Source organism: Acinonyx jubatus, chromosome D1 (assembly GCF_027475565.1).
Source record: "Acinonyx jubatus isolate Ajub_Pintada_27869175 chromosome D1, VMU_Ajub_asm_v1.0, whole genome shotgun sequence".
Lineage (NCBI taxonomy): Eukaryota > Metazoa > Chordata > Mammalia > Carnivora > Felidae > Acinonyx > Acinonyx jubatus.
This window is the reverse complement of record NC_069390.1, coordinates 44,683,287-44,705,915: the sequence shown is the minus strand read 5'-3', so window position 1 is coordinate 44,705,915 and position 22,629 is coordinate 44,683,287. Positions and strand designations below refer to the sequence as shown.

At 35.5% G+C, this 22,629-nt stretch overlaps 1 protein-coding gene across 4 annotated transcripts in view; it reads left to right on the top strand.

Annotated features, from left to right (window-relative positions):
• FAR1 (fatty acyl-CoA reductase 1) overlaps nucleotides 1–22,629 on the top strand; it is a 77,861-nt gene that overhangs the window by 49,523 nt on the left and 5,709 nt on the right. For 3 of the 4 annotated variants that reach the window (XM_027073079.2, XM_053203476.1, XM_027073080.2), the window contains 8 exons: nucleotides 1,309–1,488; nucleotides 3,709–3,886; nucleotides 4,919–4,963; nucleotides 5,077–5,195; nucleotides 6,069–6,136; nucleotides 7,624–7,795; nucleotides 15,462–15,591; nucleotides 21,679–21,806. In XM_027073079.2, coding sequence (XP_026928880.1) covers nucleotides 1,309–1,488; nucleotides 3,709–3,886; nucleotides 4,919–4,963; nucleotides 5,077–5,195; nucleotides 6,069–6,136; nucleotides 7,624–7,795; nucleotides 15,462–15,591; nucleotides 21,679–21,806 — 1,020 coding nt within the window. Of the gene's footprint in view, nucleotides 1–1,308; nucleotides 1,489–3,708; nucleotides 3,887–4,918; nucleotides 4,964–5,076; nucleotides 5,196–6,068; nucleotides 6,137–7,623; nucleotides 7,796–8,104; nucleotides 8,277–15,461; nucleotides 15,592–21,678; nucleotides 21,807–22,629 lie in introns of all 4 variants that reach the window. The other variant, XM_027073081.2, reaches the window with a different exon arrangement.

Sequence of the window (22,629 nt, the reverse complement as noted above, 5' to 3'; positions counted from 1 at the left end):
CAGTGTAGTTACCAACAATGTATTACTTTGCCAGTTTTAGCACAGTATTACTGGTATTATATCAACTTTTCCCCCCTTTCAAGTAACAAGCTATAAATTTTAATAGAAAAGGTTAATAGAAAGCAAAACTATCCACCATCTCATTACCTTTAGTAATATTTACTGAATGCCTGTTTCAGTGCCTATTGAGGAATAATGCTAAATACTTGCAAGCTTTTCATTTCATTTAATTTTATACAAATCTTAGTAGGTAGACTCTGTTATAGTTCCCATTTACTGGTGAGGAAACTGAGGCCTGAGTGCTTGACTGATGATGCAAGGTCGCCCAGTGCTAGCTGATAGGTAGGCCAAGTCAGAATTTGAAGCCAGGTCTTAACTCTAGAGTCTTGTTCTTAATCCTGCTTTACTTTTTATAATGTGTATATTTAAAAAATATTCATGCAGATATCCCATGTTTTTATAGTTGTCATATAATTATTTTAAATGACTCTTTTCTTTGATTGTGATAAAATACTACTTTGTTGAAGTTTATTCATTTCATTCATAGTGAATATCCGGGCTCTCTAGGCTTTCACTATTACTAGATGATGCTTCATTGATTAGTTTTCTACATATTTACTTTTGCATTTGTGAAATTATTTACTTTGAATAAATTTCAAGAATAGAATAATACATGGATCATTTTTGAATCTTGTGACAAAATGTACCCATTTTATTATAATACCCCTTTGAATTTTATAAGCTAGTCTTTAAAGTGTTTGGATTAATTACTACACAGGGAAACAAACGTATTCTGGATTATATGTTATAATATAACTTCATGTGTCTGAGTTTTCTTTGACTGTTTTAGCCTTACTGGTGACTCTGCCTTACAATTTTAAAATTACTTAACCATTCTGCTTTCTTCTGTTATTCCACATCCTGAAACAGTATATTTCTAAAAATCAAAGTACAAGAGAAGTCTAACATGGCTTCAGAATGTATGTATAAAAGCCAAAGACTGAAGTTTTCTGTTTTTATTTCTGGGTTATTTAAAAATTTTAATTTGTACTTTTATTTTTTAAATACTACTATAAGATTTATTTTATAATCAGAAAATCTTTCTTTTTAAACACAACGGATAGAATGGATGCTCTTTATATTGAAATAAAATACACAAAATCAGACCTAAGGGATCAGTTGTAAAGAAACCAAAATCTCTGTCTTTCTAATGGAAATTAATTTTTTTTTAGCAGGTGAAATCAGTTCCTTTCGAATTTTTCACTGGGAAAGCTTCCCAATTTTTCATTGTCACTTTTTCTTTTACAGAGATGCTGTTCAGTTAAATGTGATTGCTACACGTCAGCTTATTCTCCTTGCACAACAAATGAAGAATCTGGAAGTATTCATGCATGTATCAACAGCATATGCCTACTGCAATCGAAAGCATATTGATGAAGTAGTCTATCCACCTCCTGTGGATCCCAAGAAACTGATTGATTCTTTAGAGTATGTTTGTTTTAAATTTATACACACTTGCTTTGATCCCCAAACTTTGGAGCCAAAGTTTTATCTATTTATATGTGTCTCTTGGTCTATTTCAGTTTCTCTCTCTTTCTTTCCACTTCTCTCTCTCCACCTACACGTATGTGTACATTTATCTCTTTCTTATTCAACAAATTATTACATACCTACTCTGTGCTGCTTATTGTATAGATTTATATCTGCATGACTGATGGTGAAGTCAGTGTTGAGCTTGAACTTTTGACCAGGTGTGATGGTTGGAGGAAGGTCTCTGAACAGCTCATCCACGATAAAGTCTGCATGGCCAGGATTTCATTTGTTTCGGGCTGCGCTTTCTCATAAAGTGAAACAAACAGAATCAGAGCAAAAACAAAAAGTAGGGTCTTTTCTTCTTTAATGGACTAGAATTATAGAAAATTCCCGTGTACATCGTATCTAAACATAATTGTTAATCCTCATATAACATAACATAATTGTTAATCCTCATATAATAGTCCTGTGGGCTTCTTTTTTTTTCTTGTCTGTTTCCCTTAGGCCTTCTTTCGTCCCCCAAATCCTATCCACTTTCAGTTATTGTCCCCTGCTTTCTCATATTATCTTCTTCCAAAGGGCACTATAGAGTATTCATTGCTTCTCCAAGTTTTCTCCTAAAATAAGCACATAATAAGTCTTTTTCTTTAAGGCTTTCCTGCTAATCAGTGTGAGGAAACAGACAGATTGTAAGAAAATAAGTAAAATAAGAATGGGAGCTTACCAAGACATTCTTGTAATTCCCTGGTTTCTGTTTTCTAACTCCCATTTCCTAGATGGTCCCAGATGTTTACCTCATGGTCTCAACAGGTCAGTAGTCAGAAGTGTTTAATATCTCTGGGAGAAGTTGAATGTAGAAGTTAATGAAGCTTTTTACTTTTTCTCTTTTAGCAATTGGTATATCCAAACATCTAAGTTTCTGAGAAAGAGCTTGTAACCTTCTAATTCTGCACCTCCTTTCTTTGTTTACAAAGAAATGTAGCTAACAGATAATTTTAGAGTAACTCATGGATTGGCTTTATGAATTCAACTCCCAGTGATAAGTCTTCCTGCCTAATGTCTCCTTGGTTTAGCCAGTTTGTTGTTGCTTTTGTTGTTGTTGTAATGTAGCAACTGTTCCATTTTTCAAGGCTCCTCTCCACTGTGGAATTGTTCCTAAGTTGAGTAGCAGCCTCCCTTCAATTTTGTTAGGTTCTTTTTCTTCCACACACAGAAAGTACTTCCACATACAGAAGAAAGCTTACCTTAATAATTTCTGTTTTGTGCTTCCTCATCAGTTAGTATAGGGTATCTTTTGAGTGTGATAATACACTAAGTGTACAAGTCTGTATAACATTATAAACAGTAAGGAAGAGTATTTGCAGACAGGTACATACATAATGGAATTGGAAATGGAGAATTGGAAAGACCATGGATCTCACCTAGTGTATCACCCTCCTTTTATATAGGATCAGAGTGGACCTTTTCTTCAGAGATATTGAGAGAATTGGAGGAATTTTGTGACTTCATAGTAGGTTGCTAGTTGAATTTTTATAGCATGGTTCAGTTTATTTTGATCATTTACTTTAGTATTTGTTAGTCTCGCTGGTGAGAACATAACAGTTTTTAGTGCTTTACATGAACTACTTAGACCACTAGATCTTTTATATTAATTGTAAATGTATGTTCATTGCAGCTGTTTATTGCAACATATTATGCTGTTTTGGTCATTATATACAGGTCTATAATTCTTAATATGAAATCTAAATTTTGGAATTTATTTGGACTTCAGAAAGGAAATATAATCTCTGTGTATTATGCAATATGAAATAATGAGATCTGGGATAGTACCCCTGATCAAACATATTTGAAGTGTATGAATATTTACCCTAAGTGGTATTTTTTACAAGGCCACAGATCAGTTGAGATCATTTATTGCTACCTACCATATTATTTATGAAAGAACTTGTGGCTTTCAGACCTTTTTGGATATAGAAATTGTATATAGGAGATGTGGACTTGTAGTTGATGTTTAATGAAAGTAAGATTAACTTCCATTTATTTTTTTTTTAGTAAAAGTTGTCAAATCAATTGAGTCAGAGCAACAGATACGTTTGAATATGCAAAGTTAAGTGGTTTTGATTTTATAGTAAAACATCTGAAAATATTTTTGCATGCAATTTCCTTGTTAACCAGGTGGATGGATGATGGCCTGGTAAATGATATCACACCAAAATTGATAGGAGACAGACCTAATACATACATATACACGAAAGCATTGGCAGAATATGTTGTACAACAAGAAGGAGCAAAGCTAAATGTGGCGATTGTAAGGCCATCGATTGTTGGTGCCAGTTGGAAAGAACCTTTTCCAGTAAGTTGTTAGAAATCTTTGTAAATAATGGAATTGAGAATTATAAGTTTTGTCTCTGTTTAAAAAGAGTTGGCAGTTGTTTGATACAAGAGCAGGTGTTATTTACTGTGCGTGGCTTACTGTGGCAAAATTGTTCTCATAGAGACACTTCTCTTGGTACTTTTATTTGTAATGTAATGCCACAGATATAGAAATGCAGGTAAACATTTTAAAAATCTTAACTAAAAATTAAATCAAAGGCTGTGATATTGTCTGGAGTCAAAGCATACCTCGCCTTACGCGTTTTTTTTGTGACTGACAAGATACTGGCCTCTGACACATCAACATTTGTTGGCTTTTAAAATTATTTACTGATTAGTTTCCCTTGTGGAGGTGAAGGGAATAGAGCTGAAAATATTCAGGACCTTATTTTATTTCATTTGCTTTTTAGTACCAAAAAGAGGAAAGCCTTCCAACGTGTAGGCTTCTCCCTGTATAGATCACAAGCTAAGAAAGGTATAAGACATTTCTATGATAATTTGCTGTGGAAAAGCAGGACATTATGGTATTTATGAATCCCTGGAGTAAGATGATATAAACTAACAGATGAATTGATTTAGGAAAAATCTGGGTCTCTATAATTATAGGAAGTATAGTCTTTTTTGTTGCTTTGACAAGTGTTCTCTTTTCCTCTGTTTTATCCTGAGGAGGATTTCCCTTTTCCCCCTAATCTCGCGATGCTGCCTCAGTAAATAGCACAGAATCAAACTTGTGCAAGTTTAATTTAGCCAAAATGTTCGACAGGTATAAACTCCTTTTTATAAAATTCTCTTTGTAGAGAGTTAATTAATGGAAGAGGAGGTAACTCTCTGAAAATGACTTCAGGGCAGACTGCTTTTGTTTAGGAAGGAGAGAGAGATTCTGGCCTGAATCTAGTCTTTTAGTTTTTAGAAGAAAACTGCTAAGTATACATATGGGGTTGTAGATTTCAAATAATAAATCTCTAGTTTTATAATATTTCTAAGCTCACTCTATTTTTAACTTTTGTATTAGGGATGGATTGATAACTTTAATGGACCAAGTGGTCTCTTTATTGCGGTAAGTAAATCTTTTGATTGATTTAATATTCTACATATTTTTCTGTTTTCTGTATGTCTTATATATGCATTCTGGCTTATATATCTTAAGGTGTTTTTTTAATTTCAACAAAGGCAGGGAAAGGAATTCTTCGAACAATGCGTGCCTCCAACAATGCCCTTGCAGATCTTGTTCCTGTAGATGTAGTCGTCAACACGAGTCTTGCGGCAGCCTGGTATTCCGGAGTTAATAGGTATATGAGGTGACAATGTCACTTGTTAAATATGTAGTAACTGCACAGGGAAAACGGAGCTAATGACTAATGTTAATTAATCCTTACTGATATGTATAGGTATTATCACTTCCAGTTGCAAGAACTGGTTTAATCACAGGTAATATAACAAGTAGTTCCATTAGCTATAATTAAGAATTAATGTTAATTTTCATATACTACCTACAGGATGGGACAAGTTCATTCGGGATTAAAAATGAGAAAACCCCCAAACCCTACCATCCCCTGTTGCTTTTTAAATCCAAACTAAAACTTGGTATAAACTCAATGTATAAAAAATCTGAAACTCTCGGAGATGGCACACTAGAGCAGCTTGAATCAACTCAGGCCTCTTTTTAAAAGGGAGTAGTAGCATTTACAGGTAACTCTTAATATATTTTTTTCCTAATCAATAAACTGCCTTATTTTTTTTAAGTCTGTATTTTATATCCCAGAAAAGGAGAGATACAATTACATGTGTATATTGTTTCTGGTAAAAGAGAACTCAGCCCGTAAGTTTTTTAAACTAGAGCCTCTGAGATAGGACGAGCTGTAGTTGTTTGTCGTTTTTGTAACACTTAAAAACAGATAGTCCTGCTAGTATAAGCAAGAAAAACATGAAAAGACAAACAATTTTTTTTAATAATTTTTTTTGGTAGGGGAGGGGAAAAAAGGGTAGTTTTATATAGTCCTTCAGACACAAAAATTAATCCTTTAAGGTTAATTTTTAAAATAATCAATGTAGAAAAGGTACCCAGCATCCTTATTTCTTCCTACTTGAATATTGTATAAGATTTAGATTGGATAAGTCCAGCCTCTTTTTATGTTTCATTGCTTTGATCTTTGTCTTTGCAGACCAAGAAACATCATGGTGTATAACTGCACAACAGGCAGCACTAATCCTTTCCACTGGGGTGAAGTTGGTATGATTTTACCTGTGTTTTTGAATGTTAGAATAAATCTTAAAGAACTTCAAATGTTCACTGAGTTGTTATGTTAGAATACACCCGTGAGGCATTAAAGCCACTGAGTTACCAATTTATTCTTATTTTAGTTGCCACATTAGCCAGTACTGCTCTGTGATCCTTAGCAGTACTTCACAAATTGAAAAATATCCTGCCGTATATTCCCTCCTTGGCCCACCCTTGTCTGTTTTTCTGCTGCTGTCTGTGGCAACCCTCACAGATGCCCGTGGCAATGAAACAGGGCTTCTTTTCCTCCCTTGTGGGTGCTCTCAGTCCTGATGTTGTTGATCCAAAGGCAATATCCCTTCCAACTACAAGAGTTGTTATATCACAGGAGCTAGCTGGCTGCCCCAAGAGTAATGAATTAAGGAGTTAGCAAGAAGGATACGTTTTGTCAGAATATTTTCTATGACATTTATTAATCTGTTTAAATTCACAAATCCACGGAGTATGTATGCTGTGTTGCTTGTTCTAAATTAGGAATAATATAACTTAAAGCCTATTGAAATTGAATAATGTTTTAGTTGTTTATGTTTTCAAATTTAAAGTAAAATATATTTTTGGCATTGATTTAGTAATAGGTCTTATTTTACCTCTCATTGAACGATTTTTGTTACCCTTGAAGAACAATTTTGATTTTAAAGTAAGTCTTTATGTCATTTGTCCTAGGGTTTTTCCATGGCATTTTTATTTTAATGTAAAGATTGACCATTAGGGCATATGAGGAAAAAAAAAAAATCTAGGGCTATTTTAATTTTTGGATAATTATTTAAATAGTATTCTTTTAAGAATTTTAAAACACTGAAATGAGTTAGGTTTTTTGGTAATCTCTCATTGTGTTGTAAAAGTTTAGTAAAAATCAAGTTGAACGTTATTTTTAAGTGGATATCTCAATATACACCTCTATTAAAGTATTAACATAGATCATAGATTTGATTGTGTTGATAATGTATTAACTAAATAAATTACAGCAGAAGTTAATTTTGGGTTGTTTTAAGCTTGTTGATGTATGTTAATTTGAGCAACTTAATTATTCATAAGCAAAGGATGATGATTTTCCTTTTCTTTTTTAAGTAAGTACAGTAATAAGAATCTGGAAAGAGGAACAGAAAGAAAGAAGCTATCGTGAGAGGTGAAATATAGAAAGTGACATTGTAAACTGACATAGGTAAAACATTAAAAGGATTTTTAAGAGTGAATTTTAGCAAAAATTCATTCATCTAATTAAAATTCATAAAGAGAGGCAGTCCTAAAACCACCCGAGCTCAGCAGTCTGATACCCATATTCTCTTAGTTATTATCGAGAGTAGAAAAGTTTGTTTTTTAATTGAGCGAACTCTGACATCTTTGGTAAAATATTTTGCTTTGTAAAAACATGATTTTTGTTTTTCAAAACTTCATTACATGGTTATTATCAAAGCTGTTACACAACTTTTCTTCCTCAGAATACCATGTAATTTCCACTTTCAAGAGGAATCCTCTCGAACAGGCCTTCAGACGGCCCAATGTAAATCTAACCTCCAATCACCTTTTATATCATTACTGGATTGCTGTAAGCCATAAGGCCCCAGCATTCCTGTATGATATCTACCTCAGGATGACTGGAAGAAGCCCAAGGTAATGGTGACTGGCTCTGTCTTATCTGTTCCTCTGACTGTTAAACAACCCATGCTTACACTAAAATGCATATGAATTAACTCTGTATTTGTTTATGCTTATGATAAGGCTTAATGGCCTTTTGTGAATGAGAAGACTCTTGAATTTAAGACTTTGTCAGAAAAGCGAAGGTAGTGTTGTCACTCTAATTTATTCTAAAGTTTGGATAATAGATTATTGTCGTGTGCTGAATTTTAGGTCTAACTTTAGGTCTTTTTTTCTGAATAGCAAATAACATTCAAAATGCTCTGACGCTTATTTTTCCTACAGGATATTATCTAAATCATTTCTTCAAGATGAATCCTTTAAACCAAGTATTCAGGCGCCCCAATGTTAAGTTGTATTCCAACAACTTATTGCTTCATTATTGGAAGGGTGTCAGACATACAGTACCTGCATTATTGCTCGATCTTGCACTCAGGTTGACAGGTCAGAAACCGTGGTAAGAGGAATAGCAGTAAATACACCTATGTATTGGTAAGGTGGTGGAAGCTTGCTGGAGAGACGAAAAGTCTGCTAGCATGAGCTTTACCTTTAGAATTACTAACCTGAATAATCACAATCACAATCAGGACGCTAGGACATTTCTTAGAAATTGAGGATATTTGGGGAGACTGTGGATCTCATTTTATTGGGCCATTGATCCTCCAAAATCCCATAATAGAGGAAATGTCCAGCATCAAGGTTGTCATTGTTATTATAAGCTGAAATTGAGCCCGTCTCTCCCCCTTAAAAACTTAGAGGTGAGTCTATAGGGGATTAAGGGTGAAATATTTTGCTCTGAGTGGATTGTGGAGTTTTATATGAAAAAAACGTAGAATGCTTCTAAAAATTTAATTGCTCGAAATATCTCAGCTGCCCATTCAGCTTATAATATGGTAATTACAGTTTTTGACTAATTTTCCAGGTTGAGAATGTCATAGTTTAAAACAAAATTTAACAAATGAAAAACTTTCTATGTTCTTATGGTTGTTATATAGCCTTTCTTTCTTCTTTTCTTTCTTATTGAAACCCCACAGACTTAAAGTCCTCCCCTCCCACTGTCTTTACCAGAATTATAGTGAAATGTACCACAAATATATTTATTTTTTTTAACTACATTGGCATTACAGTGGAGACTTTGATTGGAGAGTTCAGGATTTGAGTATTTATCTATAAAGAAGATGCTGATTCCAGATCTTCCATCAACTGTCAAAAAATGAAAGTGAGGTATCTGCCAGTTATAGTGTATCAGGATCTGAGTTACTTGTAGGGCTTTTCTGTGGATTCAGTTGTCCGTTATGTTCCTAACCCAGTATGTTAAGTATTGAAATATGTGAGAGGTGTTGAACAACTTTAGACTAGATAAAGAAATACTTCATGGAAAAAAGATCCAAAGTGTATCAAAATTATTTTCACGTTTTTCTAGAATGATCTGCGAAATGCAGTATTTGTGATTGGCATCATTCTTTCCTGGCTAAAAAGCAAATGTAAAATTTATGAGAGATGGCATTGCATGCTTGCTTGATATTAATAAGGTTATTGCACGTTAGAGCAGAAAAGACAAAACTACATCTACAAAAGTAAAACAGGGTAAAAACAAAGCCTGCCTGATACAGTAAAAGGGGCTTAGTAAACTTGAAAAATGAATGAATAGCCAAAATTTATTAAATCATTTATAGTAGGTGTTGCTACATAACAAATCATCTCAAACTTAGTGCCTCAGAACCGAAGTTATTTTTTATTTTTAAATTGTTTTTTTGACGTTTATTTATTTTTGAGACAGAGAGACAGAGTATGAACGGGGGAGGGTCCGAGAGAGAGGGAGACACAGAATCTGAAACAGGCTCCAGGCTCTGAGCTGTCAGCACAGAGCCCCACACGGGGCTCGAACTCACGGTCTGCAAGATCATGACCTGAGCCGAAGTCGGACACTCAATCAACTGGGCCACCCAGGCGCCCCAGAACAGCAGAAGTTATTTTATCATTTCTTTCAGTTCATTGTTTCTCTCAGGATCAGGAATTCAGGAGGGAACCCGCAGGACAGTTTTGGCTTGGGAGACTTTCACAGGATTGTCAGATTCAGATGGGGCTGAAAGGGGGCGGGCAGCGGAGCACCTTGTATCACTGTCTCTTCGTAAAGTGGCGGCAGGATCTCTTCCTATAGTGTCTTTTCAAGGACTGGTGGTAGCCTTAGGGGAAATGAACTGCTTATCTGGTGACCAAAGGCTTCAAGGAGAAGCATTTCAGCAGGCTGGCGGAGCCGTGTGCTTCTGACCTACCTACGGAAATGATACAGCACTACTACCTACCAACTTATTCTTTCAGTCACAAGCCAGTCACATGTCCTCTGAGAGTCAAGGAAAGGGAATGTAGAGAATGTTCAAGATCATGTAAAATTGAGCAAGTGAGTTGAAAGGTATTGTTGAAGCCATTTTGGAAAGTGCAATTGGCTGTGGTCAGCCTCCTGGCCACAACAGTTCATATTCCTCCCTTGTGGAGGATACGCTTATTTCTTCCCCCCTACCAAGACCTTCCTCGCATCAGCTTGAAGCCACTGTTGGGTCCGCTGAATCTGGCACAGTGGCAGATGAGGCTGTTTAGGAGTGGTTTTGCAGGTATAGTTCCTCAAGTGTTGGTCTGAAAACCTATGAATGAAAGTGATAAGTTACCTGCTGCCTGCACACCCAACGTGGATAAGCATAGGAAAATGACTGGACGATTTTGCGCATCACTGGTCTGTAACAGTTTTGAATTCCAGCTAGGCATGTTTGATGGTTTCTTAATTAGGGTTCAGTCCTACTCTCTGGTTGTTCTCTGAGGCTCTTGGCTCTGCCCTCTGAGTCATCCTTCTTTTTTCATTAAAAAAAAAAAAAAAAAAAGGCCTGTGTTTGCAACTGAATCATCTTCTTACCCTACTTCCTTGCCCATAAAAGGTTGTGAGTCCCTAGGACTGGGATCAGCAAACTTTTTCTGTAAAGGGCCATGTAGTTTCTGTTGCTGTTACTCGCTTCTGCTGTTAAATGTAGCTTCCAGCTTGCAACTACTCAACTCTGCAGCCATAAACAATATGTAAATGAATAAGCATGACTATATTCCAATAAAACTTTATTTATAAAAACAGATGGCTTTGGCCCCTAAGCTCTGGTTTGCTGAGTCTTGATCCAGAGGCCTCTATTCACTTAGTACAGTCTCTGTCCCTTTAAGTGTAAACTGATAGGATTCTTTTTCAAACTGTACACATTTCCTGTATATCTAATTTTAAAGCAATCTACTCCATTACATCAAAGCCATACCCACAGAACTCTTTAGGGCATGCCTTTTTCTATCTTGAGTTCCTTATGAGGTTGCTATGGAACAATACTCTTAGATTCTGCCTCCTCAACAGTAGAGTTTCTATGAGACATGTCTTTAAGATTTGGAGTGAGTTTTTGTTTATCTGAAAGGTTCTGTGAGGTACTATTTTAGATCTTTCTGAGATCTTAAAGAGTCTTACATCTACTTTCTGGATTTGATCTATGCTCAGAAGCCTTTTTATTTTTCTTTTTTTTGAGAGTGAGTGCAAGCAGGGGAGGGGCAGAGAGAGAATCCCAAGCACGCTCTGCACTGACAGTGCAGGGCCTGATGCAGGGCTCAAACTCATAAACAGTGAAATCGTGACCTGAGCCGAAATCAAGAGTCGGAGGCTTAACTGACTGACCTACCCAGGCGCCCCTCGGAAGCTCTTTCTTAACTGATTCCTGGCTGACATTTTACATTCCTTCCCAGATTCTACTCAGTTCATTTTTTTAAATGATCATCTTTGTTCTTTTTGAGGAAACCTTCTCGGCTAGATCAAGTTTATTAGGTACGGTTTTTATTTTTCATGTTACCACAAGTGACACTTTCGTTCTTCTAACTTCCAACAATATTTTCCTCACTTTCCTTTAAGCCCTCACCAGCATCTTCCTTTAAGCTCTTTGAAGTTCCCACCAACATTCTTTTCTTGGTCCTTCCAGGTTTCATTAGTGGTCTCCTCAAGGGCCTTCGGATTCTGTTACGACTTGATCCTAAAGCCAATACTACATGTTTTAGATGTTTATTATAGAAGCCCCTCATTCCCAGTACTGATTGTATTGATACTTTCCTGGTGCTCATATCTATTCTGTTACCTGTGCTGCATGACAAATCCCCTCAAACTTCGAATCTTTTTTTTTTTTCATTTGAAGTATAATTGACATCAGACTTAGTGTCTTAAAACAACAATCATTTTATTTATCTCATGATTTCTGTGGGTCAGAAATTCTAGAAGGCTTTAGTAGGTGGTTCTAGCTCAGGGTCTTTTAAGAGATAGAGGCTGGCTCAGGTACACTGTGGGAGTAGTAAAGAAAAGGGATTGTTCAGAGCAGCTAGAGTGGCTGGGCATCTTTCTCACATCATGTGGTTTCAGAGCCTTTCTGTGCGGTCTTTCCATATGCACTAATTTGGACTTCCTACAACACAGCACCCTTAGAGGGAGTTGAATGGTATATATGGCAACTGAGGTCCTCAAGCGTGAGTATTCCAGCAAACAAGGCAGAAAGCTCTCTAACTTTTTCTTACCTACCCTTGGAGGTTACATAGTGTCATTCCTACCTCACTCTGTTGGTTATACGTTACCTTTACCTCTTGATGGAGCGATAGTCAAGGTGATACTGTAGGTGAGCGTGTAGGATAGGAGGTAATATAATCACCTTTGGAAGTTAAAGTCTGCTCCAAATAGAAAACATCAAGTGAAGAATCTTCTTAACTGAGGTTTGTCCCGTGCAAGACTAAGTATCAAAGCAGCAATGATCCTTGACCTCTAGGAGCTTATAGTCTAAAAGTAACAAGAGCCAGAAAGGTTTTTTATTTAGGCAATTTTATAAATGTTAAGTACAAAGTCTTATAATTCATATTATGTAATCTGTTCAGATATTTAACTGAGCAAGGTAGTGGGCTTTATATCTTATATTGGGGCCTTAATATAGTGCCTCCTTCTTTATTACAGTAATGTTATTCATGTCATTCGTGGTGTCTACTTGTTTACATTATTCTGCATGTCAGCTAGATAAAAATCTAACTTACATATATATCTTAACATAATTATAAAAAGTACAAATCAAACATGCATCTTAAGGCTTCCTGGTTAATAGTCATTGGGGAGTAGGATGCATGACATTATTGCAAATAGAAGCAGTATATAAATTATTCACTGTAGCTCTTGAAATGCAGTAGGTATTTCATCACTCTTAGAAATGATATTAAAAAAATGGTTCCATAGCCTTATTTTTTTGGTTATTTATCTTAACTCTGTCTAGCTTAACTTCATTGAGTCTGATATTTTTCATCTTTGTGATTCTTTTTTTTAATTTTTTTAATGTTTATTTATTTTTGAGAGAGAGAGAGAGAGACAGAGCATGAGTGGGGAGGGGCAGAGAGAGAGGCAGACACAGAATCTGAAGCAGGCTCCAGGCTCAGAGCTGTCAGCACAGAGCCTGATGCGGGGCTCAAACTCGTGAACCATGAGATCATGGCCTGAGCCGAAGTCGGATGCTCAACCGACTGAGGTACCCAGGCGCCCCACATCTTTGTGATTCTTAATAGAGGGCAGTATCTCCATCAAGGAACATTTGAAAATATTTGGAGACGTTTTTTGTTACTATACCTAGGGGAGGGATGCTACTGGTATCTAATGGGTAGAGGCCATTAGATGCTGAACAGGACAGCCCCCCACAAAGAATTATTTGGCCCAAGATGTGTGTAATGGTGAAGTTGAGAAATCCTGGACTAGATGACCATGAAGAGCTAGCCCTACCCTAAAGGATTGTGACTATTTTTTGCAGGTTGCCATAATAAAGAATACATACTCAGAACATACATGGCGATGTAGTCCCAGGCATCTATCTGCTCATAGGGCATTTTAACCAAAGAGTGACTATGCAAGGTTTCAAGTTTCTTTTTATCCCCATAGTATTCAATCCAGTACTTTTATTGCTTGATAAATATTCTGTGAACTTTACACATATATGGCCTTTCAGATTTCCTTCTCCCTCTCCCAATTTTTTATCATAATTATGTTTTGAATGGCTGAATGGTTGCAGGGTAATTTGTCACTTGAGTGAAACTGAAGATAAGACTAGGTGAGAATTGTCAGTGACAAAGAAATTAGGAAGAAAAATTTGTTAATAAGATGTATGTTGGAAAATGATGTTAAGTAAATATGTGTATGTGTGTTATTCAAGTATACTACACTGGTTGTAATGGTAGATATTGATTTAATTACAGATCTGTTACATCTTTTTGTTTTGTTTTGTTTTTTAGGGAAAAAAGAAAAGGTCTAATCTTTTCTAAAAGCAGCATGTCTTGTTTTTTCCCCCTGCCATGTGCTTTCTATCTGTCTTAGCTATCCCTGTCCAAATACAACCTTCAATGCCCAATAATTCTTTTTGTGTTTGATGGAGGTTTTATTTTGGAATTCTTTTCTTGCATGAACCAGTTTTTCTCTGCATAGTCCATGTTGTCTCAATTTCTCTTAGTATTCTGGATTCAGGGTTTCTTTCTAAATGTATTGAATGTGTCATCAGAATTGCTTAGCTAATGTTGCTGTTTTGACTTTCCCCCCATTTCTGGTGGTCTAATTTTCTCCCACTTTCTCCATTTCTAAAACCCCTAATTTTGGGACTTTCTAAACTATGTAAATGCTAATCCTTATTGTGGGAATATAAACAATTCTTTTATTTTTCCACAAATTATTTTTCTGTTTATCAGAGGTCAGGAATTTTTGGTGTGTGTTTTGTTTCAAAAAGTTCTTTCTTCCCTTTTCCTACTTACCATAGGTAATTATTACTGTATAGATGTTACTGCTCTGGTTAGTGTTGTGATATCAATGACTTACAGTGAGCCATGATCTATAAAATGACAGATTTAAAGATTAAGGTCCCTCATCCTTTTTAAAAAGGAACAAGCAAGAAATATCAAACAAAAATATTTCTGTAAGGATGAATAATGGGGGATTTGGGGAGGTAAGTGAATATCTTGAATATCTATTTCAGAAAGTTTTCAGCATCAGTCATTGATTTCACAGCACATTCAGACAATCAAGAGTGATACCTGTCTGTGTTAAAGAGAAAATTACTCTAAAAATGTATGTAGAGAGAGATGATTAAATGGCAAACGAATATTTCTGTATACTTTGCGTCCATGATGCTGAAGAGTGGAGATCACAGTGTAACTCCTTATGTTATAAATTCACAGGAAATCTTAGTAATTTTAGCCAAACTAAAATGTGATTTAAGGAACAAAGAACAAGGGAATACTAATTGAATCCATTTATTTGCTTAGGATTATAGAAGAAAATTTGACCTTAAAGTATTGTATTTCCTATGAAAATTTTATATATCAATAGAACTCTGTTTAGGCAGTATTAAATTCATTTGCTGCTGCTTAAAAATTTTTTTTCATTTTGGATTTATAAAATGTTCTTCCAAGATGCAGAAATATTCTCTGGTGGTTTGGTCACTTACTGAATGAATTACAGAATTATAATTTTATTGCTACTATTGCAATATAGAAACTGCACCTTAGGTGGTGATGAGATTTTTCCTAATCTATGCGAATTATGAATCTGTCAATTTTTCTCATAATACAGGATGATGAAAACAATAACTCGTCTTCACAAAGCTATGGTGTTTCTTGAATATTTCACAAGTAATTCTTGGGTTTGGAATACTGACAATGTCAATATGTTGATGAATCAACTAAACCCTGAAGATAAAAAGGCAAGTATTTTCTGTTTTATTTTAGAAAACATAGCATATTAATTGGACAGCCATTAGCAACCTGAGAAATAATTGGATATTTTCCAGTCATTAATGCAAAAGGAAAGACATTTGACCTATTTATATGTGTTTCATTAAAGCTTCAATCATAATTGTTGGTGGTAAAATAAAATTGCTTTATCTTAGAATTTATAACGTAAGTACTTGAGAGTGGCAGAGATGTTTTCAAAGTATGATTGAAATGTTGGTTCTTTTTTTTCCCTTTAGTGAGATTCAAAGAGAAACTAGAATTCTTTATGCATTTTTCCTTCAGTTTGTTTTCTTTGAATTTTGAGAAAAAAACCTTCCCTCTGAAATTGTTTTACCTCATATATTCTTTAATTTCTTATCATTCTACATTTCGCCCTCTGTTCATTTGAAACTTAAACTCTTTGTGTGTGTTCTTTTTGAGGTTACCTAAGGTATTTTAACATACATATCTAACAAAGTCTAAATTAAGCAATTTCTATAGCTTCTTTTTAATGATATTTAGGACCTTAAAATGTTTAAACTGTGATTACCACCCCACTAATTTACATAGTTATACATTACTTTAGTTCTCTATTGAAACCCTGTCGTTAGATATGACTTTGTTTAGTTGTATTTAGATTTAACTAAATATTTACCAGTAGCTTTGCTATTCGATCTTCTCTTTAGGACCCTTTTCTTTCAGTTTGAAATGTATCCAGAATCCCAGAATATGATTTAGTAGGCGGTCTGTTAGTAGTGAGCTCTCAGTTTGTGATTGCCTGGCATGTCTTTATTTCACTGTTTCTGTAACATGATTTCAGTACATGAAGGATAACTTTCTTTTTATGTTCCTTTAATATTTCACTTATGTTGTTGCTGTTGAAAAGTCAGTCTAATTTGCTGCTGCATTACAGGTGCTCTCTTATTCCTGTCTGTTTTTCAGAGTTTTTCTTTGGTGTCCTGCAGTTTCACTGTGAATGTGTCTAGGTATAATTTTTCAAAATGTATCCTGTTTCACAACTGGGCTTCCTGGATCTGAAGTTTGAAGTGTGTTAGCAGTTCAGGACAATACTTAGCTATTGTTTCTTCAAATATGGCCTCTTTGGGGTGCCTGGGTAGCTCAGCCAGTTAAACATCCAACTCTTGATTTCAGCTCAGGTGATCAACTCACGGTTCCTGAGTTCGAGCCCCGCATCGAGTTCTGCGCTGTCAGAGAAGAGTCCGCTTGGGTTCTCTCCTTCTCTCTCTGTTCCTCGCCTGCTCACGCATGCATGATCTCTTTCTCTCTTTCTCTCTCAAAAATAAATAAACTTAAAAAAAAAAAAAAAAAATATATATATATATATATATATATATATATATATATATATATACCTCTTCACCATTCTCTTCTTGTGAAATTTTAATATATTTTACATCATTCTTTCCTCTTTTAAGTTTTAGCTCATATTTTATCTCTTTGTTTCTGGCTGAAAAGCTAATGGTTAATAAAAGGTCTGTGGCAGTCTTTCAGCCCTGTCTGCGCCACCCAGTTGAATAAGGGGGTTCAGTTATTTTCATGTTTAGAAATTCAATTTGTTTTTCAGATCTTACAGATGTTCCTTTCTTTCTCTTTTTTATTTTTTGATTTTTATTTTAGAGCAAGCGGGGGAGAGGGGCAGAATCTTTTTTTTTTTTTTTTAATTAAAAAAAAATGTTTATTTTAGAGGGAGAGCTCATGTAAGCCGGGGAGGGGTGGAAAGAGGGGGACAGACAGCAGATCTGAAGTGGGCTCCGTGCTGACAGCAGAAAGCCTGATGTAGGGCTCAAATTCGTGAACCATGAGATCATGACCAGAGCTGAAGTTGGATGCTTTACCAACTGAGCAACCTAGGTGCCAGAGAGAGAGAGAGAGAGAGAGAGAGAGAGAGAGAGAAAATCCTAAGCAGGCTCCACACTCAGTACAGAGCCTGATGCAGGGCTTGATCCCACAACCCTGGAATCATGACCTGAGCCAAAATCAAGAGTCGGACACTCAACTGACTGAGCCACCTAGACACCCCTCTTACAGACATTTCTTGAAACATGGTAAACATAATTGTTTTAAATTCTGTGTCTGATAATTCAAACTTCTAAAGGCTGTGCAGTGGTAACACCTGATCGTCTGTTGTTTATGCTGGGTCTCACTCATGGCACCTTGTTTTTTTTCTTATTGTTTGACTGTATATTCATATTCCTTGAGGATTTCTGTGGAAATTTTTTGAAGCATATGTTGAAATTGCACTTTTCCAATAAGGATTCGCCTTTGCTTCTGCCAGTAGCCCAGTGAGTGATTATTAGCATTAACTAGCCAGGTGGCATTAACAGGCCAGGACCACTTTAAGATATCTGATTAAGTTTTTAGCCTAACTCAAGTGAATGTGGGCCTTAAATAGGCTGGTTCATGCTTCTAGTTTCTCAAAGGAGATTTCTTTTTCATCTTCCCAGGGGCAGTTTCCTTTCTCTTTCCACGTCTTTCTTTAAAAATTTTAGTACTTTGGGGCGCCTGGCTGGCTTAGTCAGTTAAGTGTCTGACTTCAGCTCAGGTCATGATCTCTCATCTCATGAGTTCAGGCCCCACGTCGGGCTCTGGGCTGACAGCTCAGAGCTTGGAGCCTGCTTTGGATTCTGTGTTTCCGTCTCTCTCTGCTCTGTCTCTCTCTCTCAAAAATAAACATTAAAAAAGTTTAATGTTTTATTTAATATATCCAAAATAATATATAATTTAAACAGAAATTTAAAAATCACTGAAAATTTAAACAACTGTTTATATGATATTATACTTTCAATTTTTTTATACTGAGCTTTTGAAACCCTGTGTGCATTTTATACTCCACAGCAAATCTGAGTTCAGACCAATCACTTTCAAAGTTCCCAGACATGCATGTGGCTTGTGGCTACCATATTAGATAGTGCAGATTGAGTACATGTTACTGGTCGTGCGTGATAAAGGCATTGAGTGTGCACTTTTTTTTTGCCCACTTCTGTGTGTGGTGGGTTTACTTCTTTTTTTCACCCTTGCTCTCAGGATACAGCTTTGGGAATTTTTATCTTTTTGCAGCAATATTCTGTAAGACACCTTAACTGATGGGGCCATAGGCTTTATAGCCAATCTTCATCCTTGCCTGCAGCATCAAAACAGAAGGTCCCAGTTATCAGGGTTCTGCAGAGAATCCCAGGTTAAAAGATTTGTGGCTTCTACTGATTCCTTATGTTCTCCCTTCCCATCTTCCTTGTCCCCATCCCAGTGCACAACACATACTGCCCAGTGGATTATTAGAAAGTGACCATCCAGGTGAAGAAATAGAATATTTTTGTCCCCAGAAGATCCCCTTGTGCCCCCTCCCAATAACTACCTTCCAAAAGTAACAACTATCTTGAATTCTGCCATTAAATAGTATACCCATTTTTGACTTTATACAAATTGTATCATACAGTATTTTTTCGTTTCTTTTGTTGATGCCATATTTGGGTTATTTCCAGTTTTTGGCTGTTGGGAATAATTCTTCTTTGAGCCACGTGCACACATTTATATAGGATATATATCTAGAAATAGAATAGCTCAGTCAAAGGGTATTTGTATGTTCAATGTAGTTGATAATGCTAAACAGTTTTCCAAAGTAGTTGTACTGATTGACATTTTGTGTGGCAGTGTACAAGAGTTCCTGTTAATATGCATCCTCCCAACAGTTGGCCTTTTCATTTTAATTTTTAATTTTAGACACTTTGGTGGGTATATGGTGGTATCTCAATGTGATGTTAACGTGCATTTCGTATTACATAAAATGTTTGTGTAGAAATGGCAAAAAACGTCAGTCCTACTGAAAATGGGCTAGAGATGAACAGTTTACAGAGAAGTAAATGCAAATGATTAACCATTGGAAAAGATACTCAACCTCACTCATAAAAATGGAGATGCCAACTGAAATTAGACTGAGATATTTACTCCTTAACAGTTTGCAAAAATGCAAAACTTGACAGCCTACCCTTCTGGTAAGGCGTTGGCCAGTGGGAGTTCCTATATACATTGTTGGTAGAAATGTATCTTTCTCTGTCCTTGTATTTCCAACTTTCTGTATCCTTAACTATCAGATATTCCTTTTATAAGCAGCATATAGTTTTACTGTATTTTACTTTTTTCAGTTTGACAGTTTTGGACCCTTATTTGGAGGATTTAATCCATAATTTAATTTTTGATAACAGATTTAAATCTAACGCTTAGTGCATTCTATTTGTCTTACTTGTCTTAAGTTTTTGTTTGTTTTCTTTGAGGTTATTTTTTACAGTTTTGTATTTTCCCCATCTGTATCAGTTACATAAAATATACTTTTTCAGTTGTATTACTAGGTTTCTCTAAAGATTACAGCATCCTTCCTCACTTCATCAAAGACTAATATAATATTGATACTTCTTTTTTTTTGGAGAATGCAAAGCCTAATACTTTTCTGCTGTTGTTACATATTTTAATTCTGTGTGTGTGTTGTATGCCTCACCACCATTATTCTTAATTGCACTCTACTAAGTATTCACATAGATTTACCAGCATAATTGGCCTTTTGTGGCTCTTCATTTCTTCTTCTGTCTCCAGACTTCAATCCAGAATCCTATTCATTTGGCTTAAAGAATACCCTCTGGTGTGCTTCTTCCTCTAGTGTGAGTCATCTGCTGATATCACATTGTCTCAGTTTTTATTCTTCTGCAAACATCTTTATTTTTCAAAGATGTTTATACTGTATAGAACTGTGTGTTAGCAGTTTTCTCTGAGCACTGGAAGACATCTTCTCGTAGTCTCTTGGCTTCTGTTGTTTCTTTTGAGAAGTCAAGTGTCAGTTTAATAGTTGTCCCTTCGGAGGTAACCCATAACATCTTTTTCTGATGTCTTCAAAATTTTCATCTTTGACTTTGAACAGTTTTATTCTTGATATGCTCAGGTACTTGCATGTGTGTGGTGTATGTGTGTTTTGAATCTGTGGCTTAATGTATCATCATTTTGGAAATAAAAATTCCCAGCTGTTGTCTTCTCAGATGGTGCCTCTGTTCCATTCTTTTTCACTCTTCCTGTGGGAGTCCAGTTAACATAGTCTCATAATCTCTCCCATCTTAAATCGAGCCTCCATTTATTTTTTTTTTTTAACGTTTATTTATTTTTGAGACAGAGAGAGACAGAGCATGAACAGGGGAGGGGCAGAGAGAGAGGGAGACACAGAATCGGAAACAGGCTCCAGGCTCTGAGCTGTCAGCACAGAGCCCGACGCGGGGCTCAAACTCTCGGACCGTGAGATCATGACCTGAGCCGAAGTCGGATGCTTAACCGACCAAGCCACCCAGGCGCCCCGAATCGAGCCTCCATTTAGTGCAGTGTTACTTTAGTGATTTATTTATGGTAGTTGTTTTTGGTCTGCAACTTGATATTTTCAGATAAGTGATGATAAATAGTGAATAATCTGTTTCTCACTCTAAAAAATAATCAGATCGTGTATGGAGAAGCACTGAGCAGTGCATAGCCTTCTTGTTTTGTCACAAAATAACATTTTTGTAAAGCTTTATTTTCTAGATTCATCTATCCTTTTCATCAGATGGGCTCCTTACTGTTACCTAAACTCCTAAGCTAGCTTTCATAAAGTCTTTTTTTCTCTTGATGTCATTACTGTTCTATAGGAAAAGTAATACATGTGGTTTGCAGGATGTTCAGGAAGAAATACTGGAAATATATTAATATGTGTATAAAGTGGTGAGGAACACATAGATTATTTGGACAATGGGATTTAATTTTTTTTAGTGTAAAAAGAAGGTTGCTTTTTCCTTACACTTCATATATACTTCTCTTTGAATGTTGACATGAGCTTTCAGATTATCTCCTGAAATGTTTCTGTGTTTCATGGGAGGTATAAAATAGGGATTAAGAACTTCTTTGTGAACAGCAGTAAGATTTTAAAAGTTAATACTATAAACATTTTGTAATCTTGTCATGTGGAATTAGCCTTTAAAAAAAGTATGAATTTTGACCAGTTGTGAAAAAGTTATTCAAGAGAAAAACTGATAGTTGTTTTGTTTCTATAGACCTTTAATATTGATGTACGGCAGTTACATTGGGCAGAATATATAGAGAACTACTGCATGGGAACTAAGAAATATGTATTGAATGAAGAAATGTCTGGCCTCCCTGCAGCTAGAAAACATCTGAACAAGTAAGTTTTTTACATGGGCTTGATTGCATCGTGTCTTCCTTATGAATTATCACACAGTTTTTTATTTTATTTTATTTATTTTTTGGTGAGCTGGTATATTGCTAGTGTAATATTTTATTTAGGAAAAGTGCTTACATTAGCACTGGAACTATGGTAGTATTTAGCCTAAGGTTGTTCAAACTTACTGTCTTTATCCTGTTCCTTAGCACTAAGTTCAGGTGGAATTTAGTTTTGAAAATCACTATTTTCCTTTGTACTTCCTTCCTTTGTATTGCTACTGAAGAAGTAAAGATATTAGGAGAAAATAAAAATGTATTTTAAACTAGAGGTAGTTATTTGAAGTGTTCTGTTTTTTCTTTTGTTTTTTTTCCCTTTGTCAAATACATCTTTGGAAGAGGAAAAGCGATATAATAATACATCATTCAGCATAGAATTTTTTCTTTGTTTTTAAAACAAGAGTTCTAATTATTCCCTTAGTCTTATTATAAAAGTAATATATACTGATTGTTTAAAAAAACTCAAAACACAGGAAAAAATCACTGTTACCCATAATTCAGAGATGTAGTTAATTTCAATAGTAACCTCTTTTATTTGTAGTGTTTTTATAATACAGTCTTTATAACAGCTTTTGAGACTTTCACATTATTCCTCTTGGTCTTCTGACTTTATGAGGCTTTGCAGGGCAGCTAGTTAAATAGTTGAGGAAATGGAGGTTTAGGGAAGTTGTGTTTGCAGGTCATATGCGTTAGGCAGCAGAGCAAACTAGAATACTGATTTTTGACTCCTAATTCAAAGCTCTTTTATTTTTGAGAGAAAGAGACAT